This window comes from Panthera pardus, unplaced genomic scaffold (assembly GCF_024362965.1).
Source record: "Panthera pardus isolate Hobbes unplaced genomic scaffold, ASM2436296v1 HiC_scaffold_15, whole genome shotgun sequence".
Classification (NCBI taxonomy): domain Eukaryota; kingdom Metazoa; phylum Chordata; class Mammalia; order Carnivora; family Felidae; genus Panthera; species Panthera pardus.
The window spans coordinates 23,685,143-23,704,525 of NW_026526710.1; the positions used below are offsets into that span (position 1 = coordinate 23,685,143).

At 54.3% G+C, this 19,383-nt stretch overlaps 1 protein-coding gene across 1 annotated transcript in view; it reads right to left on the bottom strand.

The window, feature by feature from the left end:
* Positions 1-7,769: 7,769 nt before the first annotated feature.
* The window catches only part of HIC2 (HIC ZBTB transcriptional repressor 2), a 28,637-nt gene continuing 17,023 nt past the window's right edge, over positions 7,770-19,383 (bottom strand). The window contains exons 2-3 of the mRNA XM_019437454.2: positions 16,180-16,277; positions 7,770-14,457 (exon numbers count right to left, since the gene is read on the bottom strand). Coding sequence (XP_019292999.2) covers positions 12,633-14,457; positions 16,180-16,205 — 1,851 coding nt within the window. The 5' untranslated portion in view covers positions 16,206-16,277 and the 3' untranslated portion in view covers positions 7,770-12,632. The remainder of the gene's footprint in view (positions 14,458-16,179; positions 16,278-19,383) is intronic.

Below are 19,383 nucleotides of genomic sequence, written 5' to 3' on the forward strand. Positions count from 1 at the left end.
AACTTCCTAAGTAGTCAGCCTGCTCCCACCTCATCTACCCACAGCAACCAGGGGTCAACTGCTCCCCCACTGCCTCCAACACACACATACACACACACTCTCAGCTTTCTGGCAGCTTCCCACAAGTCCATGCCCTCACGCTGCTCAGCCCAGCCTGTTCTTCCAGGCAACCGGCCTCAGAGCCCAGGAATCTGTCCCCTACTGCTCCTTAGACTCACCTACCTGCCACAGGGCCTTTGCACCTGCTCTTCCCCCTGCCCAGCCCTTTCCTCATGTCCTTCAACCCTCCCCGCAATTCCAGCTTCTTAAGAAAGCCTTTCTTGGAGACCCCACCCCAAATCACAACCTCCTATGGCACTTTTCCTGTGTCTACCCAGCATGGGTACCCACCTACAATCTGTACTGTGTCCTGCACTGGAATAGGAGCACAGCTAGGACAGGGCCTGGCACACAGAGTTGTTGAATGGGCATGTGGACAGGCCGTCTCCACTGCAGAGATGTGGCATCTTGTTCAAGAGCGTAGGCCACAAACCAGCCATGACCCAGAAGAGCTGTGGCACCAAACCACGTCCTTCCTCTGACCCCACAGCCTGCCCCTTGCTCATTTGCCAAAACCTGCCACACCCATAGGCCTGCCTCTGCCTCCTTGAAAGGACACCCCTGGACCCTGGTGCCCCTGCCATTTTCCCGACCTGGCTAGGTCAGGTGCCTGGCACTGCAGCAGAGCAATAGCCCCAGCAGTACCTTGTGTCTCCTACCAAAGGACAGAGGCTAGTGAGCAGCTGCCTCCCTTGAGCTGCTCTTGAATGCTGCCGTCTGTGTTCCCCTAAGTGGACAGGCTATGTAGGGACATGGGAAGGTGAGATCCCAGGGGTTTTGCTGACAGTCCACTGGCATGAGCCAAGAAAGGGGACTGAAGACAGCGACGTTCATCTCCAGAGGCACGCAGCCTGGAGACTCCCACTGCGGGCCTGCCTGGGTTTCTGGGAACTCACCAACTGGGCTCCTGGTGCCTCCTGTCACCCCAAGATGGAAGCCACCACTTCTCCCTCACCCCCTCCATGGCTACCGCAGGCCCCTGGTGGCCACAACCAACTGTTCCACACACCTCTGCAGTAGCCTGTGGCCAAGGCGACAATGCAATATGGACATGCGACAAGAAAGCTTGATGAGGAAGGCGGGGTGAGGGCAGGGAAGGCAGCCACCAAAGGGCCCCAGGACGGAGCCTCACCAGCTCCCCAAGTGGCCTGCTGTGGATGAGACGCCTTCACTGCAGGACACAGGGGCCCAGCAGGTGCCTGCTGAGGGCAGAGAGGATCTGAGTGAGCAAGGGCGCTGGGCTTACTGCCCGCAGAAGGAAAGGCAGACACTGAGGCCAGGAGGCCAAGCTTGCAGAGCCTGTGGTGTGGACAGAGGGCTGCCTGGCACCTTTGCGGCCACCTAAAGCTGCACATGGCACACCTCTGTTATGGGTTGAGTTATGTCCCCCAGAATCCCTAAGCTTGGAAGACCCAGCACCTCAGAATGTGACTGTATTTGGAGATGGAGGTCTTTAGAGGGGTAATTAGGTTAACATGAGGCTGTTAGGGTGTCCCCTAAGCCAATCTGACTGGGATCCTTATAAGAGGAAACGTGGACACAGACACTCACAGAGGGAGGACAGCCATCTACAAGCCAAGGAGAGAGGCCTCAGGAGAAACCAACTCCGTTGAGACATGGATTCAGGCCTCCAGCCTCCAGGACCGTGAGAAATTACTGTTCAGCTCTGGTTTCTGTGATGCTCTATTATGACAACCTGAGCATGCGCATACACCCCTTTCCCTCTCCTGAGGATGGGCCAGGCCCACCAGTGGACAGAATGCTGGGGGTGGCCCCCCAAGTGCAGGGCCCACTTGGGGAGGCAATGGCAATGGTGGGAAGGTACACATTGCCGCAACACCCTAGGATCAGCCCAACTGTTTGATTTGGCTTTGGAGGTCCTTCCCCGCCTGGCTAGAGTCTGGGTGCCACCCTCCCCCACCACACACATCTCTCTGGCCACAAGAAAATTGCTTCAGTTCCAAAAATACACCGACTCCTCCTCCTGGCCTTCGTATATACTGTTGTGTCTGCCTGGGACACTCCCCCTAGCCCCCCACTGCCATTGCTTCTGGTTGCAGTCCCCTTCCAGGTGGCCTGACCCTCTCGAGAGCTACAGAAGCCTCCTGTGGACACCGTCCCCCTCCCTTGTGAGTTCTGGGACGTGTTTCATCTCAGGTGATCCAGGGGCAGTACTACCATTTACCCCCAGGGTTGAGTTAACGCAAGAGCTAGTGCTGCTGAGCACTTGGTACAGTGCTGGCTATGGAGGACTTGGGTTAGCATTAGTTTTTATCTGCCTGTCGCCTTCACATGACTCAAGGATCCAAGAGGTCAGGGGCCACGTCCATGCACCGTCAATGAACCCAGCACTCTGGGCCCAACACACAGTCTACTGTCCTGGGCTCCTCAGATGTCACATGGATGCACACCCACCTGACAGAGAGGAGCCAATGGTGACATTCCGTTGGTGCCGGCCCTGATCTCACACCAGGGATGCCTGCAGGTGGCAACCAGCTTTGTCGCCTGTGGCCAGAAAGAAGGGCTGAACATGAAATAGGTTAACACCAAGACTGTTTGTTGACATTTCCTAAACTCACTGGTCAGTGGCATTAGCAGAGACCAGTGCAGTAGGGAGGGGAGCTGCTTGCTCTCCTCCCAGAAGGCCAAGTGCCCAGGACAGGGGGTTCTTTATGGCTGGGCAGTAACTGGTAAGACTTCCAGCATCCCTGCCTCCTACACTGCCTGATGCTGAGGAAGACAGCCTGGGCCCCGAGGGTGGGCCAGCCTCCTATGCTGATGCCAAGGCCTGCCCAGCTTGCCTTTCCCAAGAATCAGACCTTTTTTCTCTGCCTATCTGGTTTCTACAGCATAGAGGCCATCTTTCAGCTTGTTGTGGGCAGAGGACAATCTGGGGCACGTGGCTACCTGTTCTCCCAGGGAGACTGTGCTGACCACACTCCTCCAGCCAGCTGCTAGGTGACTGCCCTCCTTAGCGTGAGGTTTGTGCAGGTTCCAGGTTTAGGAAGGGTCCCCCATTGCCTCCCAGCAGGCTCCTTCCTCTTCAAGGCCCAGGGCTGTAGGAGGGCAGAGGCCAGCCTGTGCCAAGGGGGTGGTCAGAGCAGATTGGGTGCCAGGCCACTTTAGTGTAGGTCTCACACGTTCTCGTTCAGAGTGGATGTGCATATTACCTGCAGAGGACATGCAGAAGCACAGGTGGCACTTTGGAATCACCAACAGTAACATTTCACAGCACACCTGAGACTAATGACACACCCTGGCTTTTACCAGGTTTGAAGAATGAACCATTCAAAAGTTTCCTGTACATTTGGTGTACAACTTAGCAAATGCTCTCGTAGAAGGTCTTGTGGGAAACATTTCTTGAAATATTTAGCATCCAGGATACTTCCTCATGCACGAAAGTGGAAACAGCCTCTAGTTCACTCTTCCTGACGTTTTCCCCTCCCTCTTGGCACACAGAGCCAACTAGCACGCTCAGTCACATCTTCTGGCCTAATGGCAACAGAGTAGTTTTTCCTCCCTCTTTGTTCCTTTTTTCGGCTCATTCTCAACTACATGGAATTCCTTCACTGCCATCTACCTCAAATGGCTTTTGAAAAGAGGCATGTTTTAAAGCAAACACTCCAGGGGCTCCTGGGTGGCTCAGTCAGTTAAGCGTCCGATTCAGCTCAGGTCATGATCTCACAGTCTGTGGGTTCGAGCCCTGTGTCAGGCTCTGTGCTGATAGCTCAGAGCCTGGGGCCTGCTTCGGATTCTGTGTCTCCCTCTTTCTCTGCCCCTCCCATGCTCATACTCTGTCTCTGTCTCTCAATAATAAATAAAAGTAAAAAATAAAAAAGTTTAAAAACATGTTTTAAAAAAATAATAAACCAAACACTTTATGGAAGGGAACAGTGGTACCTACAGCTCAGAACCTGTCTTTGATCTCTAACCATGGAATGACTCCCCAGCCTGGCCCTGATTTAGAGTCTGCCTGCAATAGAGTATTTCGTCTCACCTTTCACCATTCTCTAGAATGTTCTTCAAGCCCCTAGCGCTAAGAATCTCCAGTTTGGCAGAAGGCTCTGTCAGAAGTGCCACTGCCAGCTCAGTACAGGCAAAAACAGTGTCTCATCTCCCTCCATTCCACACATCTTAGGTAACTATTGGATTGATTCCAAGATGCTTTTTAGGGTTTCATTTTTTTAAATGTTTATTTATTTTTGAGAGAGAGACAGAATCTGAGGCAGGCTCCAGGCTCTTAGCTGTCAGCACAGAGTCCGATAAGGGGCTTGAACTCATGGACCATGAGATCATGACCTCAGCTGAAGTCGGATGCTCAAATGACTGAGCCACCCAGGCACCCCTAGGGTCTCATTCTTGAATATCAGAGCCTGCTAAGGTCACCCAACATTTGAAGAAAGCCTTTAAAATTACATTTTTTAAGTATAAAAACTAACCTAAAGTGGCGATCTAAAAAGGAACTAGACACTATGCAAGGAACAGAAGAAAATGTCAAAAAAAATAAATTTTCCTTAGAGATTACATCTATGAAAAGAGAACAAAATGCAATAAGCAAAGCACAAACACAAGAAAGGAAATTCAAAATAATTGCTGACACGTTTTAAAAATGAGTAAGTTTACTGAAGGGAATGGGTCTCCAGAATGAAACCAATCCACCAAGTGCCCAACCCAATGAATGAACAAACCACCTAGAATAATGAGACAATACTAGAAGTTTCCAGAGAAGGTTACATACAAAGGGAACTGGACTTCTCATCACACTGGAAGGTAGAAGCCAATGAAGCAACACTTGCAAATTCAACAGGAAAATGAAATCCAACCTACAATTCTATTCCCAGCCAAACTATCAATTCTGAGTAGTTTAAAAGCATTTTCAACATTCAGCTTCAAAAACCTACCTCCCATGTGTTCCTTCTCAGGATGTACCAGATAAAACATCCTATCTACACAAGGAGGTAACCTGAGAAAACAACACATGGGATCCAGAAAAGTGGGCTTCCAGTGCAGGAAAAAAAGCAAGAGAACTCCCGCCAAATTGGTGCAGGAAAACATCAGGTTCCAGAAGGATGTCCCTTGAGGGAAAAAGAATAGACAGCATCTGATTCTGTGGAAAGCTGTACTGGGAAGCATTTCAGAGTTAAAGGGTGGAGGAAGATAGAGACACAAATCAATCTAAGTAACTGAAAACATAATTAACCTCAAGAAGAACAAAATATTGTACAAAAAGATGCACTACACCACTTGGTTCAGCAATAAACAAATACATAGTGATAATGACAAGTATGGATTCAGAAATTGCACACTGAACCAGTTTTATTCATTATTTATTTATTTATTTATTTATTTATTTATTTATTTATAAGAAAGAGAGAGAGAGAGAATGGGGGAGGGGCAGAGAGAGGGGGAGACACAGAACTTGAAGTGGGCTCCAAGCTCTGAGCTTTCAGCACAGAGCCCAACGTGGGGCTCAAGCTCATGAACCATGAGATCATGACCTGAGCTGAAGTCAGATGCTTAACTGACTGAGCCACTCAGGCGCCCCTGCACCAGTTCTTATAAATGAAGTTAAATGAAACTTAGCCTTGCCCACCTCCTTATGTTGTTAGTGGGAGCTTTTGCAGTGACAGCAGGGTTGAGAAGTCATTGTAGAGACTGTATGGCCCACAAAGGCTAAAATAGTTACTATCTGGCTGCTTTACAGAAGTTTGCCAACCCCTAGATTAAACTAAACTATCTGGGGGAATTTAAGGGAAGGGGAAGAGGGTATAAATGCACTAAGCTGAACTAAAATCCCCATCTATAGGTCCCAACTCTGAAAAGGATGAGTTAAGACAGCAGTGTAAGCCTACTATTTAGAAATGTGGAGATAAATGCATAAACAATGCTACAAATTAAAAGTGGGGGTCTGCATACATTGTGATGGGGTTAAGGGAACAAAAGACTATTTTTTGTTTTAAGCCTTTTTCTTTTTTTTTTTTTAGTAATCTCTACACCCAACATGGGGCTCAAACTCACAATCCCGAGATCATGAGTCACATGCTCTTCCAACTGAGCCAGCCCAGGCACCCGTGTTAAGCCTTTTAAAGAAGCTTTTGATTATTTAAACTATGTTCAGTTAGTACTCGGAAAAAAACAAAAACAAATTTTATTTATTTTTATTTATTTTATTTTGTTTTATTTTATTTATTTTATTTTATTTATGGGGCACCTGGGTAACTCAGTCGGTTAAGCATCTGACTTCGGCTCAGGTCATGATCTCACCGCTCCTGAGTTCAAGTCCCAAGTGGGGCTCTGTGATGACAGCTCAGAGCCTGGAGCCTACTTAGGATTCTATGTTTCCATCTCTCTCTGCCCCTCTCCTGCTCATGCTCTTTCTCAAAAATAAACAAACATTAAAGAAAATAACAAAATTTGGGGTTCCTGGGTGGCTCAGTTGGTTAAGCATCCAACTTCAGCTCAGGTCATGATCTCACAGTTCGTGAGTTCAAGCCCCACGTCCGGCTCTGTGCTGACAGCTCAGAGCCTGGAGTCTGCTTCAGATTCTGTGTCTCCCTCTCTCTCTCTCAAAAATAAATAAAGATTTTAAACAATTAAAAATAAATAAAATAATAAAGTTTATTTAGAGAGTGTACACGTGCACAAGCAGGGGAGGGGCAAGAGAAGACACAGAATCCCAAGCAGGCTCCATACCATCAGCACAGAGCCCATTCTGGGGCTTGAACCCACGAACTGTGAGACCATGACCTGAGCCGAGATCAAGAGTTGGCACTTAACCAACTGAGCCACCCAGGTGCCCCATGAATTTTAAAAGAATTGAACAGTTGGCACCGCCTGGCTCAGTCGGTAGAACATTCATCTCTTGATCTCAGGGTTAAGTTCGAGCCCTATGTTGGGTGTAGAGATTACTTAAAAACAAATGTAAAAAAACACACTTGAAAGAAGAAATAAAAATAATTCAATGGAGCTTACCATGGTTTAGAGCAGCAATGTCCATATTCTTCTGGAGTTTTGGGGTCTGAGGTCATCCGCTGCTGACCTAGAGCCACTTGAACATCTAAAGTCCAATCAGGGGTCTAAGCTGGCTGACCACCTTCCTGGCCCCAGCCCTGCCCCTTCTACTGGATCTTCACTCATTCTGGGATTCCCCTCTGGTAGCTGGGACAGTCCACCAGGGAACTGGAACCACTGTCTCTGCCCCTGGAAACTTAAGACTATCTTTTCCTTCCTCCTCCCTTTACCCTAAGCAGGAATCAGGAGCAGTGTGCAGTAGAGAGCCCTTGTCTTGCCCTAGCACGACTCTGCTGCTCCAACAGGTGGTCCTGGGCCCAAGCCAGACCTCCCTTCATCCAGGCCACCAGGTCCCTGTCCCTATCTACATATCCACTGCTTCCTGAACAGGCTAACTCAGGCCAACACTGCCCAAAAGGATGTTGACCCTAGGGTGCTGGTTCCCTGGTCCACAGCCCAACCCCAGGATGCACACACATGGCCAAGTGAGATTCCAGCCCCTGGGGCCATTTCACCTGAAACCCGCCCTTAGGACAAAAGTGGGCAGATGGCTCATCCCAGCTCCCACCCTCCTACGTCTTGCAAGTGCTGGACACAGGAAAGCAGTGTGTCATTTAGCAGAAGAGAACAGGCACAGAACACAGAGGCCCCATACAAGATAGTTTTCAATCAAGCTTTTAATGAAAAGATCATAAAATAACAGTTTCTCATCACTGTACATTAAGACTGCACGCTTCTGAATGGAGAGATCAGTCGTCGGTGAATTGCTTTTTCTATGACACTTGTGGGCTGCATACCTGCAGCTCTGACCTGAATTTATCCAAACTCTCAAAGGAAGTGAACTCGATGCGAAGACGGATAGCGGCGGTGGCCAGTACAGGAGTGCGATCACGGTGCCCCTCCCCCTTCCGGGAAGGAAATAAGAGTAGGACGTGATCCCGCTTCTCCGATTAAACAAAACGGCTATAACCCCATCCCTCCCCCTCCCCCTCGAGGTATTTGCGAATGGGCGGGTGCCCAACCTGGGGTCCCCCAAGGGGGGAGGGGGAAAACAAGTGATGGGTGGGATACAGAGAGGCTCCCCTCAGCACCTGGCCCCACGGGGCCCCACCAAGTGGAGGGGGGGAGCCCTGGGGAACCTCCCTGCCCCAAGTGAGGTCTGTTATGCAGCATTTTTGAGGTCAATAAATTACAGCAATAAATAGCAAGGTGAGGTAGGGGGAGGGGTTCCCGGTAGAAAAATTAAAGTGGGTGACTGAAGCTGGCGGGGGAGAGGGGTCCTAGGAAGGGGGGCCTGGGCAGCCTCCATTCCCACAGCGAACCTCCACCCCCTGATCTGGAATGTCACACTGAGGCTGAGTAGGTCCCTCTCTCCATCCTAGCACTCCTGGCATCAGTTCACAGGTTCAGTAATGTCTGCCCCAACGTGACTCTGGCGAAGAGCAAGGGCCTTGGTCCCTTCTAGGGGTACAACAGGGCTGAGATCCCTGGTCTGTTCTCTGGAGGCCCGGTGCCTCTGCTTTCCTCCCCAAGCCAAGGGGGTGGACGGATGCAGCCCCCCCCTCTTCCCTGAGCCCTGCTCTCCTGGCTGCCCAGGCCTCCCCCACTCAGGACGGCTGTGGGAAGGGCGGTAGGGTCTGCCTGCCCAGCCAGCCCGGCCCAGATCGCACTCCTGCACGCGGTCCAGTCCAGTGAATACTGACGGGGTGGGGGTGGGAGCATAGCGGGGCAGCCCAGCGCCCCCGAGTGGTGACGAACGGGAAATACACACACAAGGCTGCGTGAGGTTCCAAGTCAGTCTGGGTCCGAATTGTTCATTTCACAGGCTGAGGTGTATGGCTATGCTGCGAGTCTCTGAGATTCTTCTTTGCTTAAAGGTTCATCTTCTCTTTTTTACCTTTTTTGCAATCCTGGAGGAGCCCTTGCGATGGCTCGGTCTGGTGGGAGCGAGCGGTGGCGGAGCCGGCCGCTCACTCGCCCCAAGTCTGAGAAATAAATACATTCATCACTGCACAAACATATTGATACAAAAACAACACTGTTCAGAGTGTTTGCACCGTCTGTGTTGGTAAGGACCAGCCCAGGAAGCACCCCCCCCAACTGCCGGGGGTGGGAGTGTCCCCTGGGGGTGGGGACCCACTGGAGTTAACGGAGCTGTGCAAAGATCCCGGCTTTTTGGCTTGAGAGGGACCCTCACATCAACCCACCACGAGGGTCACGGGCAGAGTGGGGGACCCTCCATCCTGGGGCCCAAGCCCAGACTCGGGTCCTGTGGCCAGAGTTGACGGCCACCCCCTGCTGTGCCAGCTAGCCAGGACCTCTGAGGTCTGGCCAGGAGGCCTGGGGGGCAGTCAGCATCGGCCCAAGCTCTTTGGTGCCAGCTGGGCTTTGAGAGGCCTCAGGCTGGGAAGGAGGGCTCAGGTGAATCTGGGGGGCCTCCAGGCCTGCCCCTCTGCCCGTGAGCCAACTCAGAAGGGCCTCCAGCAGAAGGTGGGGATTCACTGGGACTGGCCTTACAGCTGCTGAGGTCTGAAACTGTAAAAGTTTATGTAAACAATGAGATAAATATATTAGTATCTTTTTTTTTTTCTGAGCCCATTGAGGTTCCATACTCATTCAAAATGTGCTTTGGTTTAAAAAATAGGTTTTGTGAATTTGGGTATGAGCTTTTTTTTTTTTTTTTTTTTTTGTTTGTTTGTTTATCCTCTCTTTCCTACATGACATCTGCTATTTTCTGTTTCCTGTTTCTCCGAAACATTCAGGAATTAAGTGACTAAAGCAGAGAACTGTAAGCCGCCCTTGGCCTCCAACGGCCTAATTTCCTTGTGAGGCTCTTAACACATTTCCACGCACACATTCGCAAGCACACACTCCACATGAAATCAAAGGAAAAAGAAAACAAAACCAAGTGTTGTGTTAGTCCCACCCCACCCCACAAACCCTTAAAATCTTAAATAGGAAACTAGTGTTTTGCTTTCTTGTTAAAATACAGAAAAGGCTCGATACAATACTCAGGTGGGTACAATACTATGTCGCACGAACGTCGTTGAGTGAGGGGCCTTTGCGCCCAGTCCCTGAAGCTCTGCAAATGAATTACCTACTCTCACGGGTCACCTCATGGATGCGGCTGCCCACGGCCCGAGAGGCCACACACAGGCCAGGCGCACATAAAATTCCCGTGTGGTACAGACTTTGTGTCGTGTGGCTTAAGTGCTGACGGAGTGGGGTGGGGTCGGGAGGGCAGAGGGGCCTGGAAAGCACCGTGCCTCCTCACCTGACTTGTGGGATCACAAGACCCTAGGTCTAGTGCTCTGTTTCCCACCCATAGGGAAGAAGATCCAGCTTGGGGCTGGAGGTGCCTTGAGATGGGCTCAGCCAGAAGCCCTCACTTGCAAAACACACCCTTCACCATTCGGGTCCCTGAACTCAGGCTGTTTTCAGCTGGAGGGTCTCTGGAGGGGTGAGGGTGGAGGATGACTCTGGAATTTTTTGGTCTGAACGTAAAGTAGAAAGGAAAAAAAAAGAAAAGCATGAAGCAAAATGAAGATAAAGCTGCTGGCCTAATCCTGTGGCTCCAGTCAGCTGAGGACAGTGGGACCAACCACGGCGACCTTGGTCTGGCCTTGTGAGCCCGACTCCCAGCCCATGGAGGGGTCCTGTGGCTGGTAGAGAAACCCCAAGGTGAGGGTTGAGGGGTAAAGGGTGGGACTCCAGACAGAGCTGAGCCAATGGGTGGCAGCCAGCCTCTTGCCAGAGCAGCCAGGACTGCTCAGAGAAGGTGCCAAAGCAGGGTAGGTCCCCTCTCCCTGTCCCCCAGGAGGGTATATACATCACTTTGGCCAGTGCCTCCCTAAGCCTCTGCACTGGCTGGGAGGGGTTGCTGCTCTCCCAAGTCCCAGCTCTTGCAGGCCCAGGAGACAGGATGGAGGGGGGGGCTCACTTCCACCTCATCCTGGCCCTGGCAGGGAACTGCAGGGAGCTGGCTCCAGGCCCCGATCTCCCATGGGGCTGGAGCACTCACCTGCCTCACCCAGCCCCAGATCAGAGGCACACACGCAGGCTCCCTGACGCTTCACAACGGACTCAGAACACCCACAGGGTGGACACAGCTAGCCGCATGCTCTGGGGGTAAAGACACATGCGAGCTGACTCAGCTGCTGCAGGAGCTCCCCTCTAAGAGCACTGGGGGTGGAGGGCCCAGTAGGGCCACCTGGGCCAGGCAGAGCCTGGCTCACTCAAACGCGCGTCTTCCTATGCACACTAACAGGAGGAAAACAAGTGTCACGGCCTCAACTGCCAGTCACCAACGTACTGTTCTCATGAATTCAAGAGGTAGCAAAAGGTCAGAAGTCTCTCCACCTTGATTGGGAAGGAAGGAAGGAAAGCGCAATATCTGTCCACACGCACCGAGCACACTACACACACACACACACACACACACACACACACACACACACACACAGAAAATGAAAAAGAAGAGTACCGACGGCTCTGGCATTGAGTCCAGCCTCCCCCCTCCCCCCACAAGTCCCAGACCTTCCAGTTCAAACATTCACATAAACATTACACTGGTTTTTCTCTTAATAAAAAAGAAGTACCTCTAAACAAAGAATATTCCTCGGAAACTATAGGTAAATCACTCTCTCTCCTGAGGCAGCCGAGGCGGGGCTCGGGGCCCAGGGAAGCCTTTGGCCTAGAAGGGCTTCTGGGGCCTGGAGGGGTGGGCGCCCCTCAGCTGGGGCGGGGGCAGGAGGACAGCTGCCCCTGTACATTCAGTCTGCAGACCCAGGCTCAGCCCCGAGGGGCCGGGAGGAAAATAAACTCTTGTTAGTTTTGGTTTAAAAAACAAAATTCAAAAAGAAAAAAGGAACAGATCAGTAGGAATAACAGCAACCTAGGCCCAGAGGGCTCTTTAGCTGTGGAGAGGTAGGCGGTGGGGGCCCCCCTGACTGTCCCAGCGCCAGTGAGCAGTGACCCCTGGCTCCAGGAAGGAGGGCTCTGTCCCCTCCCCTCCAGCACCATTCCCCGAAGAGCCAGGGTGGCCCGCACACAGACAAGCACTCGTGCATGCACACAGACACCGCCCCTGGCCACGGGGCAGCCCTGCTCCTCCCCAGCAGAGGGAGGCCCCCACTGCCCCCTGCTCTGACCCAGCCTGCGGGAAAGGGGCCAGATCCCAGCAAGACCCCCATGACCCACTCCCATGGGCCCCGCAGTGGCCGTCTCGGGGAGCCAGAGGCCTGGGCGGAATCGGGAGGTAGACTGCACACCAGCAATGCACATGCGGAGCTTGGGCCCATCGGCTTCTCTCCTTTCTCTTCCCTTGGTACAGACTGTCCATTAAAGCTCTGGGTGTGGGGGGGCTGGCTGGAGGTGCCACCAGGAGCTACCCCTGTGGGACCTGGGGGTCCTGGCCCCTCCCGCCTGGCCTCCGTGCTTCTTTCTTCCTTCCGTTGGCTCCCGAGGGCGAGTCTGCAGAGGGCACCCTTGGGCCGGGGAGAAGGGTCTTTGGCTTCTAGGAGCTAGGAGGGGGAAGTATGCATGCGCAAGTGGCTGATGAGGTTGCGCTGCTGGGTGAACTTGCCTCCGCAGAGCTGGCACTCATAGGGCTTCTCGCCCGAGTGCACGCGCATGTGCTCAGTGAGGCGGTACTGGCGGGTGAAGCGCATGCCACACTCATCGCAGGCAAAGGGCTTCAGGCCCAGGTGGCTCCGCATGTGACGTGTCATGGTGCCGCGCTGGGTGAACATTTTGCCGCAGATGTTGCAGGGGAAGGGCCGAGTCAGCCAGTGTGTCTTCTCGTGCTGCCGCAATGTGGCAGGGTCCTTGTAGGTCTTCTCGCAGACGGAGCACTTGAAGGGCCGGGGCTCAGCAGCATAGGCCGCGCTGGGTGCTGACAGGTCCTCAGCCTCCTCCTCGGCGCCCCCGCTGCCTGTCTCGTAAGCACCCTCCTCCTTGATGAACAGCTCCTCCTCTGTGTGTGTCTCCACGTGGGCATTGAGCTGCTCAGAGCTGGGGAAGCCTTTGGCGCAGGGGATACACACATACAGGTTGTCCCCATAGGACACCGTCTCGTAGCCCTCCTGCCGGTACATGTAGTGGGTACCGGCGTGGCCGCTGCCCCCCTCGCTCCCACTCTGCCCGCTGTCCTCACTTCCATCCTTGCCATTCTCCTCCTCCTCCTTGCAGGAGTACGGGGGCTCCGTGTAAGGCCCACTGGGGCCACCCCCCGCAACGGTGCTGGCCAGGATGCCATTGGGAACCCTGTCCCCTAGCCCCTCGCCCTCTTCCCCAGGGCAAGGGCCCTTGGGCCCTGCTTCCCTCCGCTCAAAGGGGGACCCAACCATAGGCTCCTTCTTGCTCCATTCCTTCTTGCGGGCTGAGTGCCGCAGGCTCTTCCGGGGCTGCCCACCAGGCCCCTCCAGCAGACTCAGGTGGTTATCCTCAGACCCCTCCAGATCCATGGGCTCATTGGGGGTGCCCCCCAGCTCAGCATAAGAGGCACTGTTGGCAACAGGAGGGGCAGAGGCTGAGAGGGGCGAGCCGTGCTGACTGTCACTCAGCTGGGCAGGGTCTTCCGGGGTCAGGGGGGGACCAGGGGTGGCAGGGGGCAGGGGAGGGCTCTTCTTGGACAGGTCCAGGCCCAGCTCCTGCTCGCAGCCCCCACTGCTCCCATTGGTGCTGCAGCTGCCCAGGCCAGCCTCCCCACTGGCGGGACAGACGGCCCGGCTCAGGCCATGCACGCCTTCCTGGCTTGAGCCTCCGAGGAAGAGCTCGTCATCTGAGCCTTTGGCCTGGGGGAGCTCCTGGGGGGTGTGGGCCCCCTTGCGTCCGTCCATGAGCCCCGGATACCGTGCCTGGATGACAGAGGCTGTGGACAGCCGCTGGCTGCGGGGAGGCCTCCCCATGCCGGTGGCACTCACCCGTCCGGAGCCAAAGGGCTTGCCGGCTCGCTTGAGTTTACGACGGCAGAGGGCTGCCAACTCGGGCAGCTGGAGGTAGCTGGCGGCAGTGAGGAGAGTGCTGAAATTGGGCTCAGCTGGCTGGTCGCTGGGCAGCAGCTTGCCCGTGTAGATGAAGTCCAGGATCTGCTGGAACACCGTGGAGCTGACCATGTCCGTGTCCAGGTTGATGAGGTTATCGTGCAGGACTAGGGACTTGAAGTAGATGCTGCTGGCAGCCAGAACATTCTTGTGGGCCCGAAAGATGGAGTTCTCCACCATGATGATGACATCACACAGAAAGCCCTTTGTCCTCTGCTGGTTCAGCTGCAACAAGAGCTGCTTGGAGTGGCTGGGCAGCTCCATGTCGGGCCCCATGTCCCCTCGCCCTGCCCACGCGTACCACCTGTGGGCAAGAACACATGGGGCATTAACCACCTGGGAGCCTCATCCAAGGGCTTGGAGACAATGTGGGGTTGCAGTGGTGCTCAGGGGGCCTCACTGGCACAGTACCCAAGCAAGGAACTCACACTACCCATCGGGGCTCATGCTGCCTGAAAAGAGACACTGGCACTGGCCCCATTTGCACCAATGAGAAAAACAGAAACAGAGGACAATGAGCGTCACGTGATGCTAAGCAGAGACAATCGGATGTGAATTTGGTTCCACAACCCAGGGTACCGTCTCCACACTCAAGTCGACCACATGCCCACAGGGGACTTAAAAATGACCAGCAGGGGACTGTGAGGTACTGGGAGGCAGTGCAGTGGGGAATGAGATGAGCAGAAGCTCCCGGGCAGGCTCACTTCCCACATGGGCATATAACTTCCTAGTTTTTAGGGCAAACTAGAAATTAAGTTTGTCAGGCTGAACCTCCCAATGTCAAATAAAGGTTCTTTCTCCTATGCAGCCGCCACCTGTGACCTCTGCTCTGCCCTGAGTGCCTCTCAAACAACCCTAGTGGCTTCCCAAATTTACAGGTTTGTCAACATCACATTCCTGCCTTCAGACACTGCAGCCCAGCCAGAGTCCCTTGCCAATGCCTGCTCCCAGCTCAGGAGGGCCCTGAGCACCCCAGCCTGGGTCGCTAGGTGCTGAGCAGAAAAGGTGGCCTGGCCAAGCCTCTGGCACCATTGGGGCCCTGGGAACGGCAGCCAGCTGGCCTTGTCAGCCTGGTACAGTCACTCATTAAGTAATAGACACACAGAAACCTCTGACCTCCCCGAGAATCCTGCAGGTGGGCTTTGTAAGAGCATGCACATGGTCTCTGGGAGCAGTAATGCTCTGACCATGCACCCTCCCAAATGAGCAGCAGGACCCAAGGCACAAAGTGTGGCTCCATGCTCCCTCTGGCCCCTCACACAGGCAACTCTGTGCCATGCAGTTGACAAATGTGCTTTCATGTCTCCAAAAGTAACTGACTGCTCTGAGCCTCACCCTACCCAGGACCTCCCAGCTTCTACCAGTGTACCCAACCCAGTTCTGCCTCCCTTAGGGCAGAGCCTGAAGGGATCACGCCCATGCTGGCTTTCTGTAACACAAACACTTCCCACTCCCAGTTACCCCACACCTGCTCTGATAGACGGAAACTCTAATAACCATGCACATCCCAAAGAAGGCCTTGGAACTCACCATGAACACACATGGGTAGACAGAGCCACAAGCTAGCACTCAGGGCCTGATAGGAGGCAGCAAGCACGGGCTCAGCCAACCCAGCCAACCCAGCCTTATAAGACCGTTCAGCTGGGGCTCAGAGGCTAGAGCCCAGGTCCCAAGGGAACCTACCCTCTGTCACTCCCTGCTCCTCAGCCAGCCAGTCAGGGACAAAGAGCCCAAGGCACAGCTTCCACACTGGCAGGGACACCCAGCCCCAGGATGCCTGGTGCTCCCAGACTGGCAAGGGGCAGGCCAAGGGCAGGAGGTCCCGTCCTCCAAGAGCCTGTGAGCCACAGCAGCCCCTCCTCTGCAGGCTGAGAACAGTGGGCCCCAACCTCCCCTCCATGCACCCCAGCACTGCATACACACAAAGAACCAGGCTGAGAACTGCAAGGCTGTGTGGGCCGCCCAGAAAGCCTTCCCCCATGTCTCCCCCTCCCTCCATCCTGCCAGTTCCCTGTCCCCAGCCTACCGTAGTGCCAGGGGCCCAGAAACCATGTGAGCAGCAGCCAGCGGGGGTGGCCTCCTTGAGCGCGTGGCCTCCCTGGGGGTGCATCAATGCCTGGTCACCTGGGGAGGAGAAGATGGACAGGGTCACCCAAATATACACCAGCAAGGGAGGGAAGGAGGGACAGTGAAGGAGAAGGCACCTGGTGGCCCTGGAGCCCTTATTCCCAGGAAAGTCTGGGGTCTCTCTGGGTGGGACGTGAGGGGCAGCCAGGCAGAGGACGGAGGCCACAGTGCCCAGCAGTCAGGCCTGGTGGCAGGGAAGGTCACAGGTCTGGAGAGCTCACCAGGGCTGCACCCTCCTCCCACCCAAGAGATTTAGGGTACTCTAAGGGGCCACCTAGGCCTGTCAGGGAGCTGGTGGCAGGCTAATTCCTCTGTAATTCCAGGCGGGCAGGCGTGGTGGCAGGAGGCCTGGGCAAGGCCCTTCCCAGGCTGGCCACATTTACATAACAAAAGGTCAAAATTGGAGGCCCTAGTGCAATGGGCTATTTATAAGAACCAGTCTCAACCGCTTCTGGCTCTCCTGCCTCCTTCCCTTCCTGATCTGTTCTTGCCACCCACCCCCCCACCCCCCCACCCCCCAGAGGGCCCAGCCCCCTCCTGCCCAGCCCAGCCTGACCACATGGCCTCCCCTTGCAGGAGTTTCTGCAAGACAGGCCTTTCAATACCAGCCCGCCAAAGCAGCTGGCAGCTGCAGCCAGATGCAGAGGGGCTCCCGCTCCCCACTCCCACCCACCAGAGCTGCAGATCCCTAGGATCCTGAGGTTCTGGCTTTTTGCACCCAACTCAGGCAGGTCTGGGCTCCCTTGGAATGGAGCCAGGGGTGGGGGTGGAGGCCTGCAGCAGCCCTAGGCCCATCCCTGCCTGCCCTTCCCCCACCCCCAGGGCCAGGGAGGCTCAGCAGGTCCCTCAGGAATGTGACCAGACCCGGGGTGCGGGGTGGCTGGGAGGCCTCAGCTCCAGCCTACCAGCTGTCTCTCTGGCCCCTAGCACAGCTCCCCTCTCATGGGGTAGCCCAGGGGTGTGGGGGAAGTGGAGGGGGGGGGATGGTTGGTCCAGGAACCTACCCATGGCCCAGAGGGCAGCAGAACCAGCTCCGTAGGTCCAGAGGCCTGAGGGCATCTACATTTAATGAAGGTGGCCTGGGCCCCTTGCCTGTGTAAAGAGTTCAGGCTCCCCTGCTGGGTGTTACCAGAAATGGCCAGCACAGAATAGAGCCCAGCCTTGAGAAGAGGGCAGAGACCACCTGGGCGCTGGTGAGAGCAGCCCTGAAAAATGGACAGGGAGCCACACCAATATGTTCGAGCCAACCAGACACCCACCATACAGCTTTGTGCCACTGCCTGCTCCCCACCAGATCTCAGGGCAACCCAAGCCCTGCTGAGGCATCCACACAGTGGCCTCCGCTTCACTATGTGCCAGGCCCTGCAACTAGGGATTACTTGCCCTTGTGGGAGATCAGTCCAACTACAGAAAACCAGGCAGAGAGCAGGCAGCAAAACAGAACTTGAGGGCTTCCACAGGTACCCATCGCTCTAGCCGTGCCAGCCACTTCACAGCCCCAGAAAGGCACATTGACTGACCAAGTCCTCCCAGGCTGGGTCAGACAGGACTCTTCTTGAGCCCAAACTTCCCCACAGGACTGAGTAGGCTTTGCTGCACCCTCCACTGGGTGGGGCCCCGGTGGAGCTGCCTGCTGGGAATTCACAGCCAGCATAGTGGGCCGCCACTATGTCTGTGAGGAGGTGACCCCTGCTGCAGGGCCAAGACCCCTGCAAGGCGTTGCTTCTTTTCTTCCCAGCAAAAAACAGCAGAGTCCTCTGCCCTACTGTTCAACACAGGGTGTGGGAGCAGCAAGCACCTAAGCTAGAGAGGACACAGCGCCGGGGAGGCGGCGGGCCGGGGGGTGGGGGGTGGCAGGTAACTAGAAACGTGGCTGTGGGGACTGGCCCAGTAAGCCGGCAGTGCAACACCCCACTGGGTACATGGGCTGGTGCTCAGCCCTGGCAGGAGCCTGCAGGCTGGGATGAGGATACCTCTTGGCACCAGCTCCTGGCACCCAGCAGCCCCCTGGCAGCAGGCCCAGGCAGCGTGCCTATCAGCCCCAAGGATCCACACCCAGCTCAAAACCGTTGCCTGCCAGAGCACTGGCTCCAGGAAACCCAGGATCTGGGGCAGTGGGATGGGTTTGGGGTGTAGTGTGGAGAATCCCTGGCTAGGCTGACCCCAGCAGGTAAGGGCAGGAAAAACACAGTCCCTGGGGAAAGCCAGCTCTGCCTCCTTCCTTCTTATGAACACAAAAGCTGAGGGTGGGGTAGGGGTGGTAATGAACAGAAAGACCTGGCTGTAACAGCTGGATTACCTTCCCAGGTCCCGGTTTACAAAATGGTCAACATCCACCTACCTAGTTGGGCTGTAACATTTTCTTTCCTTCCCCTCCAAGTCCCTGCCATGGAAAAGCCAAAGGCAATCCCCACATACACACAGTGAGGACAAGTCTAGGGCCCAGACATCCGAGACTTTTAAAAGACACACCCACCTAAGGCAAGGTCAGGCCAATAGAGCTGAGCCAGGGGGAGCTCCCCGCACCTGTCTGCTGCTTCTTCCTGTCTACCCTCCTCAACCAAGGCATGAAAGGCCCAACCAGGCAATGCCATCCAGTAAAGAAACATCTTGGGGGCATGAACACCCAACCAATAAACAAGATTATCTTGGGGCGGGGCGGGGGGGGGGGGGGGGCGGATGGAAGTACAGGAAAACTATAGTTTCTGTTATGTTCATTTCTATAATATTCAAAATTTAAAATAAGTGTGTATTACTTTTTAAGTTCTAAAAAAAAAAACAAAACCGATGTACGAACATGCATAAGTCTCAAAATCATGATGTTGAGTGAAGGAAACCTTGCAAAAAGAGTACAGACTGCAAAATTCCATTTAAATTAAGTTCTAGAACAGGCAGGACTAATCATGGTAGAAACAAAATCAGAAGAGCCTGTAGAAGGTTTGGTGAGCACTGTTTGGGAAGGTACATGAGGGACTTTCTAGGCCCAGGGTGGCTCTATATCTGGGTTTAGGTTTGGGTTAAGGTTAATGAACTCACTGGTCAAAACTCAAGGGCTCACCAGAAATTTGGGTCCCATGTTATATGTCAATTTTACCTCATATTG